This window comes from Hemiscyllium ocellatum, chromosome 12, assembly GCF_020745735.1.
Source record: "Hemiscyllium ocellatum isolate sHemOce1 chromosome 12, sHemOce1.pat.X.cur, whole genome shotgun sequence".
NCBI classification, from domain to species: domain Eukaryota; kingdom Metazoa; phylum Chordata; class Chondrichthyes; order Orectolobiformes; family Hemiscylliidae; genus Hemiscyllium; species Hemiscyllium ocellatum.
In genome coordinates this window covers 35,538,516-35,558,872 of record NC_083412.1, presented here as the reverse complement: position 1 = coordinate 35,558,872, position 20,357 = coordinate 35,538,516, and the positions used below count along the sequence as shown (strand labels likewise).

Sequence of the window (20,357 nt, the reverse complement as noted above, 5' to 3'; positions counted from 1 at the left end):
AAAACAAAATAGCAATAATTTTCCAAGGAGCTGACTGTGTGTAGATGAGGGTAGTGTAGTTTATGTAATCAGCATACACTTCAGGAAGACTTTTGACAAAGTCTGGCCTGGGAGACTGATTAAGAAGCCAAGAACATATGGATATTTAGCAAATTGTATCCAAATTTGAGTGAATGTCCGGAATCAAAGGGCAATTTTGTAATTGGAAGGCTGTACCCGGTGGGAGACCACAGTGTTTGGTGTTGGGTCTCTTGCTGTTTGTTTAAAATCATTGATTGTGATTACTGATTAATGGTCTAGATGTGAGTGTAGGAAGTATGATCAGAAAGTTTGCAGATATGTGGTAAACAGTGAAGAGAGTAAAGTCTAAGAATACAGGATGACATACTTGGACGGGTCAGATGAGCTGACCAGTGGCCAATGGAATTTAATCCTGAAAAATATGTGATGATGCAATTTGGGAGGATTAAACAAGATAGGGTTCCAGAAAGTACAGAAGATCAATGGTGTCCATGCGTTACAATGGTGTACTGTACCTTTAAGAGCATCGGAGGCTGCAGGGTGACTCATAGAGGTTTATCAAATCATGAGGGGCATGGATAGGATAAATAGACAAAGTATTTTCCCTGGGGTAGGGGAGTCCAGAACTAGAGAGCATAGGTTTAGGGTGAGAGGGAAAAGATATAAAAGAGACCTAAGGGGCAATGTTTTCACACAGGGTGGTATGTGTATGGAATGAGCTGCCAGAGGAAGAGGTGGAGGCTCGTACAATTGCAGTATTTAGAAGGCATCTGGATAGGTATATGAATAGGAAGGGTTTGGAGGGATATGAGCTGGGTGCTGGCAGGTGGGACTAGATTGGTTTGGGATATCCGGTCGGTATGGACAAGTTGGACCAAAGGGTATGTTTCCATGCTGTACATCTCTATGACTCTAAGAGAGAATGGATGCTGGAATGGACCCAGAGAAACAGTGTGCTGAAAAATTTAAAATGCAACATTTGGTTGTGACAACAAATAGCTGGAGCTGTGTTGCCATGGTAGTCAACAAATTCCATTTGAATTTGAATTTTTAGATAACATCGGACCAACTCGTTGGTTTGATGTTTTGTGGTATATAAAATTGGAAATTTTGAACAGTTCGTCAGAGTGGGCAAAGAGCACCAACCAACGAAGATATGGCCTGCAGAGCCTCTGTCTGAAAGGTATCTTTTCATATCAATATTGTGAAGCAGAAGACTGAAGAAAAGACCCAGAAAAGTACAGAGGAAGATACCAATGGAACAGTGACAACTGACTGGTTTTGAAATGTGATTTTTATTTTGTAAATCTTAATCGAGGGTTTTTAATCAGACAAGTATTGGAAAGTGAGAGATACAAGATAGGTTTAAGAGAAAGGAGTTATAAATACTTGTCTCATGTTCTCTTTTGGACTTAAAGAATAAATTCGTCAATTTTTCCTTTAAACAGTGATACTTGGGATAGTTCTATGCACTCAAAATTTTAACAGATCACGCGCAAGGTGAGCTTTTCTGTGTATCTGGTTTGAATTAGCAGAGGGGTTTACCCTGTGTCGTAACATACCTTCTTAAATCCTTGAAGGCAGAAGAACAGGTGGATAAGATCGTTAAGTTGGCATATGAGATGCTTGTCTTTATTAGTCAAGGCACTTAAAACAAGAGCAAGGAGATTATGATGGATCTTTATAAACTCTCAATTGGGCCACAGCTGAGTACTGTCTGCAACTCTAGTTGCCATTCTGTAGGAACGATATGTTTGCACAAGAAAGGATATTGGAGAAATTCAGCAGGCTGTTGCCATGATTCATCTATATCGAAAGAGTAGATAGAATGGAGAAGGCTCTGGGGAATTTGAGGTGTTCAAAGTTCTGAAGGTTGTAGATGGGGAGAAACTGTTCCCCTTCAAGGGGTCAGAAACCAGCAGGCACAATTTTGAGGTAAGGAGCTGGAGATTGAATGAGGATTTGTGGACATTTGTTTTACACCAAAGGGTTATGGATATCTATAACTCATTGCTTCAAAGGGTGGTAGAGATAGGAATCCTGAAGACATTTAAGAACTATTTAGATGACCCTTGAAGCACCAAAGCATACACAATTTCAGGCCACATGCTGGAAAATGGGATTAGAATAGATTGATGTTTGGTGATAGGTTCAGAAGCAAAGAGCTAAAGCACCTCTTTCCACACTTCAAAAACTCTTATCAATACATTGAGCCCAATACTAAGAGCTCTTATCTTATGTAATTACCTTTTAAGTGACATCTTATCAAATTTCTTCTAGAAATCCAAATAGGCTACATTCACCAGTTTAGCACTCTTCTTCTTAGATTCTCAAAGCACTCTAGCAAACTTGTCAAACACTGTTTCCCTTTCTCAAAAAATTGCTCTTGCTCAATTTTCACCTTGTTTATTAGCTTTCTTGTAATCTGCTAATTTGAAAACACAAAATTCAGAACTGCTGGCCTGCCACTAATTTTCATAACTTTGCATGCCTTAGTTTTGATTGGATACTGTCTTTGACCACCTTTTTTTAACCATGAGTGGTTCATCCTCTTCATCAAGTCCTTTGAAGTTTTGCTGAGCGCTATGAAATATCTATTTAAATATCTGCAGCAGCCATCCATTCACTTTCTTCTGAGTCAATTTGCTCCACCACATTAGACAACTCTTTCTTCATACCTCTGATTGCCTTTATTTAATTTGAGAGACACTGGTTTGAGATCTGAGTTGTTGTCTTTGACACTGAATTTGAAATTCTGCCATGCCTACCTCAAGATGGTTCTTAACTGTGAGATTGCTTATTAATCCAATCTCATTACACATTGCTAGATCTAAAATAACCTTTTCCTGGGTAGTTTGAGCAACATGCTATCCTAAGAAATAATCTTAAATGCATGCATAAATTTGTTTTTCAAGTTACCTTTGCCCATGTGATTTATACAATCAATATGCAGATGAGAATCCCCCATGTCAATTGTCGTGTCCTCCTTGTGAGCCTCTGTTATTTCCCAATTTATACTTTGGCCCATATTGAGGCAACTCTGAGGATCTATGGATGACACTGATTTATAACTTTGCTTTGCTATTCCTTATTCCCATTCAAACTGATTCTGTTGCATTATATTACTACTCAGCACTGATCTGATACTTTGCTTTATTGACAAAGCTAACACTCCTCCTTTTCTTTGCCTGTTCTTCCAGACATCGAAAATCCTTTAATATCGAGTTCCCAGTCTTAGTCACTCTGGAATAGCTATCGAATCATATTCATCTATTTCTATTTATGTCACTGACTCTTCTACTTGTTACAAATGCTGCATGCATTCAGATAGAGTCTTAATGCTGACTTCTTACCATTCCTGACGCACATCAATTTTGTTTATCTTTTCATTGCCTTGTATCTCTGCTCTCTCAATTTATCTTTCCTTCTTATATTTCCCTTCACTTCCTCCTGCGATTAATTACTTTAAAACCCTATCCACCTCTGTTTACTCAGTAGTCTTTTCCTGTGCCTCCATTTAGGTCTAATTAATGATGTCTTTTCATTGTTCTTTTGTAGGACATGTGTGTTACTGACTTGGCAGCATTTATTGCCTGTCCCTAATTACCCTTGAGAAGGTGATGGTGAGCTCCCATCTTGAACAACTGCAGTCCATGTTGTATAGTTAGACCCACAATACTTTTAGAGGAGGAGATCTAGGATGTTTGTTCCAGTGACACTGATGGAATGGCAATATATTTCCAAGTCAGGATGATGAATAGTTTGGAAAGGAACTTGCAAGTGGTTTTCCCAAGGATCTGCTGTTCCTGTCCTCTAAAACAATCACTTTCCTAGTATACAACAGGCAGAAGGAGAAGAAGCACTGGAAAGTTTGACCTTACTGCGTACCTTCTTGGTTCAGCCTTGTCGCCATTTGCTTTTTCCTGCACTCAGCCAATGATCGAATTATATCTGCTTGGTTCTAGCTGCACCAAGTTGACATATGAGCATTCTCTGCCTACTCAAAATGGTTTTTAACTTCAGAACAAGTTTGAGTTTGCATTGTATCCACTCAGATTTTTTTTGGGTGTGGTGCCCAAAACTGAACATAATACTACAGATTATATATCTGACCAAGGCTCTCTGTAGCTTGGATAAAACTTCTCCGGTAGACAGACTTGTTGCATTACAGCAATTGAGCTGTTTGCAAGTATTTTAAAACAGAATAGAAGGAAATAACTGAACTGAGAATATTTGTAATGATTACAGCTCAATCTTACTAAGTTTGAAACATTTTCAAGCAATGGAGCGAACACTGTAATTAGTGGGAGTAGTTAGAACATCTGAGCTATTCTCCACAGAAATGTGATCATAGTAAAATTATTTTACGCATTGATTAAGAGAACTGTCAGGAATGAAACCAGGATGCAAAATGTTGACATTAAATTTTTAATATTAAGAGCATCATGTTACCACTTGTTCACTTATTAACTTTCTTCAAGGTAAAATCATGTTCTTTTTAAGCGTGTGTGTATCCTGAAAGCTCACTCTTCTTTGCTTCCTTGACTTTTAAGTTCATTATGATATTATACTTCATGTGTTGAAATACAAGTTTTAACTTGTGTACCCCACCCTTGAATGACTCTATATTGAAGCTTTCAGAGTTGTACCAGCAGTAGCTTTCATAAAGCAATAATTAGTATTTATGATAAATGAAAAATAATTGAAATTTGAGGGCGTCTTGGACCTTTCTAAGATAAAACAGATTTGAAGCTAATGTTATACACAGGAGGAAAGTTGATATGCTGGTAAGTGTAGAAAAGACATTTGACCTCCTTCAAGTCCTTTCCCCAAGGTTTACTAAGAAAGTCGGCAATGTTCATTTAAATCTTTCCTGGGAATTGATTTGAATACTATCTAGATGTTTCAATAAAAGCAACCTAAGAGGACTCTGAGGTTAATTTTTTAAAACTTTGCCAAATGATTACTTAGTATTTGTTTATATTCGTATTGTAATGCGCTTCAGTTAAGCAAGATTAATTATGTGAAAAACAATGCCTGTGAATGTTTGCCTTTAAATTAGAACAGCAGGTTTTGCTAGAAGAGCCACATTTAGTTTTTGTCAATTGCTGTAATGTTTACAGATCTTAGCACTTTTGTATGCTGTACAACTTGATTACTTTGTTTGAGTTGACAGTGTTATTCAAGTATGTCTTAATGGGGAAAAATGTGGATGATGTTCAAAACAGACAGCTGTGCCTCTGTTTTGTATTTTGGGAAAATGCCATCTGTTCAGAATTCTTTGCTGGTTCCTTCTGTAATGGCAAATGCTGTAGTTGAATTCAAATAAATCAAAAAGGAAATTTGATTGTGAATAATTATTCCTACAGAACTTTTTGTGGCAGTTGTGAATTAAATGGTATCATACTGTTGAATTTATACTGTGAGAATAATTTGCAGACCTGGATGTAAAAAGGCGAAGAAAAATTGAATTCCTCTGTGATACAGTCCAGAAAGCTGAAACTCAGCTTCAAAGTGGAGCCTTTTCTTTTACAGGGCTGTAAACATTAATATCGTTTTGCATGCAACCCGTTCAACCGCAAAGAGCCATAGATGACATTTCCGGTCATTTTCTTTGCAGTGTTTGCTAATTTTCAGTTCAGAACAGCTTTACTGAAATCGAGTATTAGTATTCTGGAGACGACTAAACCAATTGAATGAACCAGCGCCCTAGGAAGTAGACAGTGACATTCCTATGTCAGCTTCAGCAGGCAGTCTTTCGTGTTTCTGCTAGTTCTTTTTTGCTGCTGTTTGATGAGAACACTGTTGTTGACAGGAACTACTCTTCATTGCTGGACATGCCGGAACAGATACTGGAATCCTTGTTGAAATAAACATTGAGGATTTAAGGTTGAGGTAGTTAAGAATAGGATTACAGCATTTGCTCCAATCTGAACGGATTCTTTGTACTGCAGCGCTGCATAGCCTAGAAAAAACAGTAAGCATATAGCGTCTTGTACATTTGTACTATTTTAAATATGAAAGAAAAACAAAGTCTGTTACGATTGATGAGCCGTCTGTCACAATTTAACACTCCAGCTGATGAAAATTGATGATAAATGTATCCGAAAGCAGATTTATTCATTAGGTAGAGGGTTTCTCTTATAATGTCAGTCTTCTGGAGAGTAAAACACAAGGCCAAAGACCAGGACATCAAAGGGTCCTGTGACTCGATTTATGAGATGCTTTATTTGGTGAGATTCTTATTTTTACATCGGTATGATTGAATAATTGAGCCATATGTAATTTTAACAATGTTGTGTATGATTTAAATAACTATCAATTATTGACTGCTTTTCAGAATTGTATTTGCTGCAATACCATTTTGACTATAGCAGCTTCAATATACTTTAATATTTTGAATTCTAATTATTATATAGTATAAATAACAAATTATCAGGCATGTCCTAAAATCCTTTGTGCTGTTTTAATACTTGATTGTGGTAGTTATGTTAGCTATTGGAGAAATAAAGTAGCTTGTAGTCTATATTACAGGCAAAGCTTCTATTATCTTTATTATTTTTGTATAAACAAAACTGAACTTTGGCATTTTCATTATCTTGCTGTAAAGTTGTTGATTTATTGGACAGTGGTGCATATTTGCAATTTGACAATATAGTGACTGAACAATTTGGCTATCTAATAATCAAACGGTTTTGATGTTTTGTAGCGATTTATGTAGTATTAATATAATGTGTATATTTTTAAAATAGCCGATGCTTGAAAACTACACATTGGATCAGATAGGGCATTGCATTGCAGCAAATTGCAGAAATTGGTAGAATGTACTTTTGTATTTGTGGTTCTTCTTGTGGTGAACCTTTAATCTCAAACAGGCTAATTGTTGGAAGGATGTCAAGAGTGGGGAAAAAAAAGGTGCTACTATTATCATTGGGATTTCTTCTTGTTATGGTAAACTTACTGAATTAGTAATCCAGAAACAGAATTTAAATTCCACCAAGGGGTTTGATCTTGAAACAAAACTTTGGAATAAATAGTGTCTGTAGAGCTGTTGAATTGTAATAGAAACTCAATTGATTGATAATGTGCTATAAGAAAGAAATTTAGATGTGATGGAAAATTTGGATTGCTGTTATTGTTTCCTTGGAACAGAGGAGATTGATGGGAGTTTTAATTCAGCTGAATGAAATGGAGGGGCCTAGATAGACTGGAAAGGAAAGACTCATTTTGTTTGGCAAAGAGGTCAAAAACTCAGGCATAAATTGGGGGTAACAGGTACAAGTGAAAAAGGAGAATTGAGGGTTTTTTTTCACTTGGTATTATGTGAGTCTACCATTCACGGCCTGAAGAGGTCGTGGAGGTAGAAATTCTCATTGCTTTAAAAAAAAATACGTCATATGCATTTGACATTTCATAATCTACACTGTTAAGGACCTAGAAATGAATGGTGGGATTAGACTAGATAGATTTTTTTGTGGCTCGCATGACATGATAGACCAACTGGTCTCTTTCAGAATTGTATATCTATAACTTTTTATGAAGCAGACCTAAAGTCCCAAACAGTTTGAACTATATGGTACTCCGGTCCCACAGCAATGTGATCGACTCTTTGCTTCACTTTGAATAAGCCTGTTGTATCAAATCTCAAGAAACTAGGTTGCAAGCAATGTCAACATCCCAAGAATGAATAATGGTGAAAAAACACTATCAACAATAGTCTGCTTTCTCTACTCAAACAGATAATTGTTGGTGGTGTGGGAAATTTAAGTAGAAAAGGTTACAAAATGCCATTTTTTTTGCAGTAGGAACTTGCATATGATTGAGGTGTTGCTAGGTTACGATACGTGTAGGTGAGAATAATGCAATTCAACTTCATATTAAAAAGAGGTCATGCGAACAGAATGCAGAACCTTCCTGCTACTCAACTGTTACAACCATTTTGTTGAGTTGTTTTTCCCTAATTGTATTGTGCAAGTAGTTGCATATTATATTTATGCTAGTCTTTTTCCTGGTTTGGTTTTATTCTTTATATTATTTATGCTTCAGCCAATGTTATTCTTATCTCTGTTGTACATTTATGAATTTTGATGTCTGCTTTAAGTGAAGAAGAACTTTGGATGTCACATAGTGACCCAACTTTTAAATGGGCATCTTAAACTAAAAATTATAATTAGCATATAATTTATATCTACCTGTAATGTAATTCCACTGTGTCACATCATACATGTTGAAATGGTAATTTGGTTTCATAGGAGTTAATTAGTTTGACCTTGTATGAGAATGTCCTGATTTTGTGTGAGCATTAATGAATTGAATGTAATCTTTGATGCACATCCTAAGTGTTTCTGATTGACTCTGCATTAGTAGTGTTTTTGCTCATTTAGACTCATCAGTCAACAATTTAATGTTTTTCTCAAATTCCAAGCTCTGACTCTAATTAGTTAACCAAAGATGGCATTATAGCAGTCAAGAGTGGGCAAAATGAGCAAAGGATCAACATCGACAAACATATATGGAACACTAAGAAAGCTATGATGTACAGAATGTCCCAACTGATCTTGTAGAAAGGTTTTTGAGAGGAATAACGTCCTAGTGTGCAATATATTTTGTTTGTTAAGAAATAGGAACTTTCTAATGACTAACAGGCAACGAGAACAGGCATTTTTCTTCAGTATTTACGAACGAGAGGGACCGTATTGTTGAAGAGGAGAGTGTGAAACGGACTGGTAAGCTAGTAGAGATACTTGTTAGGAAGGAAGATGTGTTGGACATTTTGAACAAATTGAGGATAGACAAGTCCCCCGGGCCTGACGGGATATATCCTAGGATTATGTGGGAAGCAAGAGAGGAAATTACAGTACCGTTGGCAATGATCTTTTCGTCTTCACTGTCAACGGGGGTGGTACCAGGGGACTGGAGAGTAGCGAATGTTGTGCCCCTGTTCAAAAAAGGGAATAGGGATAACCCCGGGAATTACAGGCCAGTTAGTCTTACTTCTGTGGTGGGCAAAATAATGCATAGGGTACTGAGGGATAGGATTTATGAGTATCTGGAAAGACACTGCTTGATTATGGACAGCCAGCACGGATTTGTGAAGGGTAGGTCTTGCCTTACAAGTCTTATTGAATTCTTTGAGGAGGTGACCAAGCATGTGGATGAGGGTAGAGCAGTGGATGTAGTGTACATGGATTTTAGTAAGGCATTTGATAAGGTTCCCCATGGTAGGCTTATGCGGAAAGTCAGGAGGCATGGGATAGAGGGAAACTTGGCCAATTGGATTGAAAACTGGCTAACCGGTCGAAGTCAGAGAGTGGTGGTAGATGGTAAATATTCAGCCTGGAGCCCAGTTACAAGTGGAGTTCCGCAGGGATCAGTTCTGGGTCCTTTGCTGTTTGTAATTTTTATTAATGACTTGGATGAGGGAGTCGAAGGGTGGGTCAGTAAATTTGCAGATGATACGAAGATTGGTAGAGTTGTGGACAGTGAGGAGGGCTGTTGTCGGCTGCAAAGGGACTTAGATATGATGCAGAGCTGGGCTGAGGAGGGGCAGATGGAGTTCAACCCTGCCAAGTGTGAGGTTGTCCATTTTGGAAGAACAAATAAGAATGCGGAATACAGGGTTAACGGTAGAGTTCTTAGTCAGGTGGAGGAACAGCGGGATCTTGAGGTCTATGTACATAGTTCTTTGAAAGTTGCCACTCAGGTGGATAGAGCTTGTAAGAAGGCCTATGGTGTATTAGCGTTCATTAGCAGAGGGATTGAATTCAAGAGTCGTGAAGTGATGTTGCAGCAGTACAGGACTTTGGTTAGGCCACATTTGGAGTACTGTGTGCAGTTCTGGTCGCCTCACTTTAGGAAAGATGTGGAAGCTTTGGAGAGGGTGCAGAGAAGATTTACCAGGATGTTGCCTGGAATGGAGAATAGGTCGTACGAGGACAGGTTGAGAGTTCTCGGCCTTTTCTCGTTGGAACGGCGAAGGATGCGGGGTGACTTGACAGAGGTTTATAAGATGATCAGAGGAATAGATAGAGTAGACAGTCAGAAACTTTTTCCCCGGGTACAACAGAGTATTACAAGGGGACATAAATTTAAGGTGAAGGGTGGAAGGTATAGGGGAGATGTCAGGGGCGGGTTCTTTACCACTGCCACGGGCAGCGCATTCCATGCCCCCACCACTCTCTGGGTAGAGTCAGAATCATTGACGACCTTTAAGCGGCAATTGGATAGGTACATGGATGGGTGCTTAATCTAGGATAGGTGTTCGGCACAGCATCGTGGGCTGAAGGGCCTGTTCTGTGCTGTATTGTTCTATGTTCTTTGTTCTAAAGACGCACACAATGAGGCAGGTTTTCTGACTGCTCCTGATGCTATTCCGTTATCTTCCATTTTAATTGAAGTTTTAGATAAGAGAATGTTTAACATTAGAAACAGGTTAGAAACTCATTATAAAATGCACATTGAGGTTCTATGTCGCAAAAAGTCCCCCAATATGATTTCCAGGTACCAGATCAGTGAGAAAATGGTGTGCATGCATTAATGTACCCATTAATATTTCTTCTAGTTCCATAAAGACCCACCGTCCAGATCCATAATCCATTCACTAAATTTGCATTTCTTCAGATTCACTCAAATGTAACTCAACGAGATTTATTCTGCAGAAAAGCTCCTAGATTGTATTGCCTATGTTATCCTCCTCAATTGATAGCATGCTTCAGCTGTGTGAGCAACGTTCCACCAATGGTAATGAGGCTTATCCAGAAAAGATATTTGGACCTCTGACGGTCTTTACTGGTTAGGCCTGTTCTGCCTGCCTCTCATCAAAATAGGCCAGGATATCTTTGTGTACTAATTTACCTTTGTTAAACATTAAAATGAAAAGGAATTAATTTTTTAAGAAGCTAATCTCCATCTATTTCACCATTTCCCCCATCTGCTTTCCCTTCAGCTGAAAGTTCTATACAGCTCCAGAATTCTACAAGGAGCAGTAACTACTGGACAGTGCTTGGAGGAGGAAAAAAGTATTGTTTCCATTTTAAGGGCATACTTCATTATGTTTAGGTGTTTAAGAGGGGTGAATCTAGGTTTGAAGGGGGTGAGGTCCTAAGAAGGAGCTCAGATTTATGGAGGGCAGAACTAGTAAAAATAAGTAGAGCAAACAAAAATAAAGACAAAATAATGTAGGAGGTCAAATAGGGTCAAAATGGAAAATAATGATAAAATAACTGAATTAAAGACACTCTTTATGAATGCAAATAACATTTGTCAAAAGTTGGTTGACTTAGATGCACAAGTTAAAGTAAGTGAATATGATTTATTTGACATTTCAGTGACACAGCTCCAGGGTAACAGAGATTATAAACTGAAGGAGGGCCAGACAAAAAGTAAATGGAGGTGAGGAATGACATTAATGTGTGAATACAAGAGAATCTTTGATGGAATGATCAAATGTAGAATCCATTTGGGTGGAGCTGAGAAACAGTGAGGGAAGCAAACATTGGTGGGTGTTGTTTATAGCTCACTATACCATTGTACTGTTGTTGGACATGCTCTGAATGAAGAAATTAGAAAGTATGTAATGAAGATAATACAGTAATAATGTGTGACTTCAATTTGTTCATAGACTGGATTAACCAGGCTAATACTAATGCTCTGTTGGATTGATTCTTGGAGTATGTACAATATGGGTATTTGCACCATTATATTGAGGAGCCAGCTTGGGCTAGCTTTATTTCAGATTTGGTATTGTGGTGTTTAATGAGGAAGGGCTAATTAATAACCTTGGGGAAATAGTGATTATAATATGATGGAATTTTCTATAACTTTTGAATCTGTCATCTTACATTTTGAAACTAGGATCTAGTAGATTGCAAAATAATAAATATCACCCAACTGTTTAAGAAAGAAGAAAATGGAGAAACAAGAACTATAGGCATGTTAGTTAGACCATAAAGTGTAGGAACAAAAGTATTCCATTCTGCCTATCAATCTGCTTCCCCATTCAATGAGCTTATGGCAGATCTGATAATCCTCAACTTCATTTTCTTGCCTTATCCCAATAACCCTTAATCCTCTTACTGATTTTAAAAAAATCTATCTCAGCCTTGAATACAATTAATGACCCTATCGCGATAGTCCTTTATGGTTAAGAAGTCCACAGGTTCACTAACCTCTCAGAGAAGAAATTCCTCCTCCTCTGTCTTAACGGGGTGCTCCCTTACTCTGAGATTGCACCCTCTGATCCTAGACTATCCCACAAGAGGAACTAACCTCTCTGCATCTACTTGTCTGCCCCCTCTGAATCTTGTAGGTTTCAAGAAAGTCTCCTCATTCATCTAAACTCTAACGAGTATAAACCTAGCTATTCAACCTCTCTTCACGAGACTGTCTCTTTATACCCAAAACGAACCTAGTGAATTTTCTTTGGACTGCTTCCAAAGAAAATATGCCTTTCATTTGATTAGGAGTCTAAAATTGTTCACAGTTCTGTACTATGTTGTCTGCGTAGTGTATTGTATAGTTTTAGCAAGACTGCCATATTTTTATATCCTATTCCCTTTGAAATAAAGGCCAACACTCTATTTGCCTTCCCTTATAACTGCTAAACTTAGATGTTAGCTTTTTGTGATTCATGCATGAAGCTGACCAAATCCCCTCTGTGTTGTACCCTCTGGAATTGCTCCCCACTTAAATAATATTTTACTGTTCCATTCTTCCTGCCAAAGTTTGCAACCTAACAATTTCCCACGTTATATTGTATTTGCCAACTTTTGACCTGTTCTCTGAACCTGCCTATATCCTTCTGTAGACTGTTTCCTTTTCACTACTTCACCTTCCCACATATTTTTATGTCTCTATAAACTTGATAGTACATGCATTTTCGTCAGACATGTCACTAATATATTGTGAATAATTGTAGCTCTGCACTGTCTGCCATCTTGAAGATGCCCCCTTTGTCCTCACTCTATTTTCCGTTAGATGACCAATCCTCCATCCATGCAAACCCATAATACCCCCAACTACATGGATTCTTATCTGAAGTAGCCTTATGTGTTTTGCATTATTGAATTCTTTTGGAAATCCAAATATGTTACATCTACTGGTTCTCCTTTATCTATCCTGCTTGTTACCTCCTGAAAGAACTGTAATAAATTTGTCAGGAATGACTTCCCTTCATAATGCCATGATGACTCTGCTTGATCATATAATATATTTCTAAATGCTGTTTCGTTACATCTTTTATTCTATACTATGTAAATGATGTTCAGCTATCAAGTTTGTATTTACTTATTTATGTTTGTCTCCATTTTTAAATGCGGTTGTTACATTGGCAGTTTTTCAAACCTCTGATATTTCCAGAATGTTAAGGGTCTTGGAAGATTACTTCCAGTGCATTCACCATCACAGGAGGTGCTTCCTTTGAAATTCTAGGCGACAACCCTTTGGCCCCATTAGTTTCCCAAGTAACTTTCCTCTAGTGATAGTTATCATGTTTATTTTCTTGAAATATTTCCTCAAGATTCCTCAACTATCTTTTCTGCTAAACTCCTTTTCCAAAGCACCCCTGACAATTTTGCCTTGTCCCTATGTAATTATTCACTCCCAAATTTCTCATTCGCAAACCAAATGCTAAATTCTACCTTGTTATTTACTCTGAGATTCTGTACCATTCGATCCTAGATCATTTCTTGCTATCATACCTACTCCAACTCATAATAAACAAAGCTGCCTCACCATTCTTCCCATTCTTTGTGTCGTTTTGAAAAGTCACATATGTCTGAATATTTAGTTGCCACGAAGCAGCCCAATGTCCAGAGTTCAAACTCCAGGTCCTCTCCTCCCATCTAAAATTGAACGAATTGCAAACCCTTGCTACAAATGTGTTCACTCTGGGTCACCTTGGTGTCCACACATGCTGTAATTACAATACATCGCCCAAACTCTCATCTCTAACAGATTTTATTTCAGTCATTAATTAAAACATTCTAGTATCTCTGTTCTTTACACTTGAAGAAAGACCAATGTAAGCACTTACTTTTAATTTTCCTTTTTTTGTACATGAGTAGCAATCTTATATCTTAATAACTTTGTTTAAGAAAAAATGGAAAGAAGACTAGAGATCGAAGCACAAACTGAGCTTTTAATTTTATGGCTCGAAACACACCAATCCTGTTTCCTAATCAGCTGCTTATTTTTTGGTAAAAGCAACCACACATACTCTCCTTCCTCCTTTGAACTTGTTGAGACACTTAATGAGTTGCACTCTATTACAAGTCACATTCAAATGCTAGGTTGCATTAAATTGGCGCACTTTATATACTAGGAGAAAGTGAGGACTGCAGATGCTGGAGATAAGAGCTGAAAATGTGTTGCTGGAAAAGCGCAGCAGGTCAGGCAGCATCCAAGGAGCAGGAGAATCGACATTTCGGGCATGAGCCCTTCTTTAAGAAAGGCTCATTCCCGAAACATCGATTCTCCTGCTCCTTGGATGCTGCCTGACCTGCCGCGCTTTTCCAGCAACACACTTTCAGCCTTTTACATACTCCCAACAAAACTGATCTAACTCACTCAGTTAACGAAAACTCAGTTTTAGCCAGTTCTTAACTAGGCTGCTCTTTCAATGTATCTTTTTACAAATAAACCTGCTCAAAGTTCACCACTACAGAATTTTAAACCACAAATTTCATTTCAATGCCAATTACAGTCTAAATTAGCTTCGTACAAATTCAAGATTTAAATATTTTCTTACCTTGCAACTGCATGCAGTCAGTCCAAGGCTAAACCAAATTTGCTAGCTGAATTTATATGCCACCAACATCAAGGGCTTAGCTCAGCCAATTAATGAGGATCCTCTTTCAGCTGGTCCTTAAATAGGCAGTTCTTCATCACTAATAAGGAAACTGTCCTATTCTATTATAAAAGGATATGATAACTGAACATTTAGGGGAAAATAGGCAAGTTAGACAGAAAAAATCGATTTATGAACAGGAAATCATATTTACAAATGAGAACCCATGAATATAGTCTATTTGGCTGTTTAGAGGACTGTTAGTAAATGCCCATATAGGAAAATAAAATTAGATTGCATGGGATTTTGGGATGGGGAAAATTATTACAATATAAATTGAGAATTGGTTAGTAGGTAAATAGTGGAAAGTAGGAATGGATCAGTCTCTGGATGACAGGCTGTTAGTAATGGGATACTTCAAGGGTTAGTGCTGGGTCCACAACTGTTTACAATCTATATAAATGATTTGGACATGAGAAGGAGTTGTAATATTTCCAAATTTGCTAATGACACAATCAGATGGGAAGACATAGAATGTAGTGCTGGAAAAGCACAGCTGGTCAGGCAACATATGAGGAGCAGGAGAGTTGACATTTCAAATATAAGCTCTTCATCAGGAATGATGGCACAGGTCCACCAAACAATTAGGAAAACTATATGCTAGCTTTCATTTTAAGGGGATTTGACTACAGAAGTAAAGATGTATCGCTACAGTTACAAAGCCTTAGTCAGAGCTTATCAGGATTATTTTCCTGATGGAGAGCTTATGCTCGAAAAATTGACTCCTCTGCTCCTTGTATGCTGCCTGACTGGCTGTGCTTTTCCAACACCACACTTTTTGACACTGATCTCCAGCATCTGCAGTCCTTACTTTCTCCTAGTTGATTATATCCTTACTGCGAAGCCTCTTCCAAGGATGCCCACCTTGATGAAGCTTTTCTCTTCCCTCTACAAGGATCTCAGTGAGTCTCTCTCTTACTGCATGCGCAGGTCATCTCCTCTACTTTGAAGCTCCAGCCACATCCTGAAGCAGATCCCCTCCTATAGCCATGACTCCTTCCTCGGCACCTGCCCATGCAACCGACTGATTCTGCATGGACTCCAGACTACATTCAGACCATCACAATTTGGACCTGACCAGATCAACCACTACCTACAGCAAATACAAAGCCTCCAGAAATCATTCTTTCTGGATCCTCCACTCCACACTTACAGCCATGTGCCGCCATCTACTCTCCCTGCAGTACCCCCTGCCCCAACTCAGGGCCACACTCTCCCAGATCTGCAAAGGACCACATTCCTGAAGAAAAGCTGATGCTCGAAACATTGATTTTCCTGTTCCTCGGATGCTGCCTGACTGACCGTGCTTTTCCAGCACCACACTTGTTGACTCTGATCTCCAGCATCTGCAGTCCTCACTTTCTCCTGGGGGAGACATATATTGTGAGGAGGACTTGGACATACCAAGTGAATGTGTTAGAACATGGCAAATGGAATATTATAGAGTTAAGTCTGAGGTTATTCAGTTTGGTGTGAAAAGCAGAAATTTTGATTATATCTCAAATGGTGAGAGCTTGGAAAGTGCTGGTGACCAAAGGATCTGAGGCATCTTGTCCATGAATTACTAAAAGCCGTTATGCAAGTGCATCAAACAATTAGGCAAGCTAGATGCTAGCTTTAGTTTTAAGGAGATTTGACTACAGAAGTACAGATGTATTGCTACAGTTTATAAAGCTCAAAGTTTGGGAGAGGATTTGTAGCTCGGGTGCTCGTTGTTGTGGTTCTGTTCGCTGAGCTGAGAGTTTTTGTTGCAAACATTTCGTCCCCTTTCTAGGTGACATCCTCAGTGCTTGGGAGCCTCCTGTGAAGCGCTTCTGTGATGTTTCCTCCGGCATTTATAGTGGCTTGTCTCTGCCGCTTCCGGTTGTCAGTTGCTGTCCGCTGCAGTGGCCGGTATATTGGGTCCAGGTCAATGTGTTTGTTGATAGAATCTGTGGATGAGTGCCATGCCTTTAGGAATTCCCTGGCTGTTCTCTGTTTGGCTTGTCCTATAATCGTAGTGTTGTCCTAGTCGAATTCATGTTGTTTGTCATCTGCGTGTGTGGCTACTAAGGGATTTTGTACACTACGTTGGTTTTGCTCATGTTTGTACACTACGTTGGTTTTGCTCATGAGCAAAACCAACATAGTGCACAAAAAAAAATCCCATGCAAGGACTGCACAAAACACTACACAGGACAAACAGGAAGACAGCTAACAACCCGCATCCATGAACACCAACTAGCCACGAAACGACACGACCAGCTATCCTTAGTAGCCACACACGCAGATGACAAGCCACATGAATTTGACTGGGACAACACTACTATTATAGGGCAAGCCAAACAGAGAACAGCCAGGGAATTCCTAGAGGCATGGCACTCATCCACAGATTCTATCAACAAACACATTGACCTGGACCCAATATACTGGCCACTGCAGCGGACAGCAACTGACAACCAGAAGCGGCAGAGACAAGCCACTATAAATGCCGGAGGAAACATCACAGAAGTGCTTCACAGGAGGCTCCCAAGCACTGAGGATGTCACCTAGAAAGGGGACGAAACATTTGCAACAAAAACTCCCAGCTCGGCGAACAGACCCACAACAACAGTTTTTCAAGCCTTAGGCAGATCTTATCAGGAGTATTGTGTTCAATTTTAGTCTCCTTTTCTGAGAAAGGATATACTTGCTTTAGAGTTAGTGCAAAGGAATTTCACCAGATTGAGCCAAGGGGTGCTGGGATTTCTTTTGAGGAGAGAATGAGGAAACTAGGTCTGTATTCTCTAGAGTATCAAAAAATGATAAATGGCCTTTTTGAAACTTAAATGATAGGGTGAATATAGATGATATACCCCTGGCTGGTGACTTTAGAACCAGGGGGCATAAGCACGGGATAAGGAGCAGGCATTTTAAGACTTCAGTGAGGAGAAATTTCTTCACTCAGTCGTGAATCATTGAAATTGTTTGCCTTATGGGGCAAAGAATTTCAATCTTTTGGAAGAACAATCTTTGGACTCAAGACAGAAATTGATACGTTTCTCAAGACCATTAACATTGAGATGTCAAAATAGTTTGGGAAACTAGCATTGAGGAGGTGATTAGCCATGATCTAGAATATGGGGCAGGCTTAATTACCTGAAGGACTTACTCCTGTTCCAGTAATTCTATGTAGCATGGTGGTAGTGGCATTTTAAGTGCAACAGACTGAGGACAGATCTGGTTACCCGAAGTGGAGCATCATGAGATGCCAAGATGGGCATTGTATTGAAGGAAGGATGTGGAGGGGGAAGGAAGATGGTATTCAAAAGTAATCCTGGGGATGAAAGGCTTGTCATATGAGGAGCGGTCAAAAACTGTATTTGATGGAGTTTGGAAGGATGAGGGGGATCTAATTGAAACTCAGAGAATACAGAGATGCCTGGATAGACTGGATGTGAGGAAGATGTTTCCACCAATAGGAGAGACTAGGACCCTAGGGAACAGCATCTGTGAAAGAACGGCCCTGTAGAACTGAAATGAAGCTGAATTTCTTCAGCCAGAAGGTGGCATCTGTGGAACACATTGACCCAGAAGGCTGTGGAGTTCACATCATTGAACCTCTTAAAGACATAGAAAGATGGATTCTTGATTGGTAAGGCCATAAAGGGTTGCAGGGAGGGGGCAGGAGAATAGGTTTGAGAAGTATATCAGCCATGATCAGATAGCAGAGCAGATTTGAAGGGCCAAATGGCCTTGTGGTCCATAAGTTTGCCTCTGATACCATTGCACCTAATATGGTCTCCTCTACATGGGGAAGACAAGACACCTTCTTGTGGATTGTTTCAGAGAATATCTCTGTGACACCCGCATCCACGAACCCCACCGCCCCGTGGCTGAACACTTCAATTCTCTCTCCCACTCCGTCAAGGACTTGCAGGTCCTGGGCCACCTTCACCGCCAAACCATTCTCACTGGATGCCTGGAGGAAGAATGCCTCCTATTCCGCCTTGGGATCCTGCAACCACACAGGATAAATGTGGATTTCAACTTCCTAATTTCCCCATCTCCCATATTATCTCAGTCCCAAGCCTCCAACTTGGCACCGGCCTCCTGACCTGTCTAGCACTTCCCCCTCTGACCTATCACCACCTCCCTCACCTTTATTCACCTATCGCTTTCTCAGCTACGCCCCCCCCCACCACCAATCCTATCCTCCTCCCATTTATCTCTCAGCTCCAAGCCCGGAAACCTCATTCCTGATGAAGGGCTCATGCCCAAAATGTCAATTCTCCTGCTCCTTGGATACTTCTTGAACCGCTGTGCTTTCCCAGCAACACACACTCAACCCCTACCTCTGAATCAAAACAGAATGTATAATGGTCAGAGCAACAGTGAGTAAATCTTAAAATGTCAAGCTAATGTAGGGTTCTATATAATTCTATATACCCAGGGTAAGAACATTATTTTTGAATAACAACTGTGTTGGAAAGAAGGGCTAATTTAGAATGAAAATAAGGCTTATGGAACATGAAAGATTGATGCTTGATGCTTCACCGGTCATGACATGGCACCATACACATGTTCTATGCATGTTGGTTTGTCTATTCTGTGCATCCCAGGATGTCTGATATTTTGTCTGTTTGCTTTTTTGAACCTGACCCCTTGGTCGTAATATCTTTCAAAATTTTAATTTTAATGAACCAAACTTTTAAGTTACATGTAAATCTCCTTCGCAGCTGTAAGACTTAACCTCTAGTAAATCCTTTTTCAATCCACAATATTGCAATTTATAGTTTCCAGTGCACCTGAATTTCTTAAGCTCTAACTTCACAGTCGTCTGCTGCAATTAGAGGGCATAAGTTTAAGATGAGGGGGTAAAGACTTTAAAGGGAACCTAAGGGGCAACTTCACACAGAGAGTGGTGCATCTATGGAATGAACTGCCAGAGGAAGTGGTTGAGGCTGGTATAATTACAACATTTAATAGGCATCTAGATGGGTTTATGAATGGGAATGATTTTGATGGATATGGGTCAAATGCCGGCAGATGAGACTAATTTACTTTAGGAAATCTGGTCGGCTTGGATGAGCTGGACAAACGGTCTGTTTCCATATTGTACTTCTCTGTGACTCTATGTTCCCTCTGTCTTGCTGCCCCTCTGTCTCACTGTCACCAACTTTGGATCCAGTATGAGACTGGATTTCCAAGACAGTGATCTGTAATACTGGGTTCTTAGAGCACACTGTCAGCTTCTGACAAATACCCAGTACCTGGCAATGTCTTATTAAAAGATGAACTTTATTTCAAGTTCCCTACTCCAGGCAAGCAGTATTTCTCAGCAATTTCTCTGCTCTTAACGTCCAGGCAAATGCCCCACCAGAAAGGGTCCTTCATAAATGCTAACCTTGGTAAGTGCAAAGACCTCAGTAACACATCCGTATTTCATGACCTTTATCCAGGTAGCTGCATAACATTAAGTCCAAGTGTGCGGTCCTGTTTCAACTAAACTAACAACTTCTAATCCAATTTT

The 20,357-nt window shown here is 39.3% G+C and overlaps 1 protein-coding gene across 6 annotated transcripts in view; it reads left to right on the top strand.

Annotated features, from left to right (window-relative positions):
- Positions 1-20,357, top strand: part of tiam1a (TIAM Rac1 associated GEF 1a) — a 301,399-nt gene that overhangs the window by 219,073 nt on the left and 61,969 nt on the right. Inside the window, exon 1 of one of the 6 annotated variants that reach the window (XM_060833504.1) lies at positions 4,672-4,808. The exons of 2 other annotated variants lie outside the window; for them this stretch is intronic. In XM_060833504.1, the coding sequence (XP_060689487.1) occupies positions 4,803-4,808 (6 nt within the window). In that variant the 5' untranslated portion in view covers positions 4,672-4,802. Of the gene's footprint in view, positions 1-4,671; positions 4,809-5,749; positions 5,999-6,018; positions 6,255-11,369; positions 11,413-20,357 lie in introns of those variants that run through there. 3 more of the 6 variants (XM_060833506.1, XM_060833503.1, XM_060833505.1) reach the window with 3 other exon arrangements.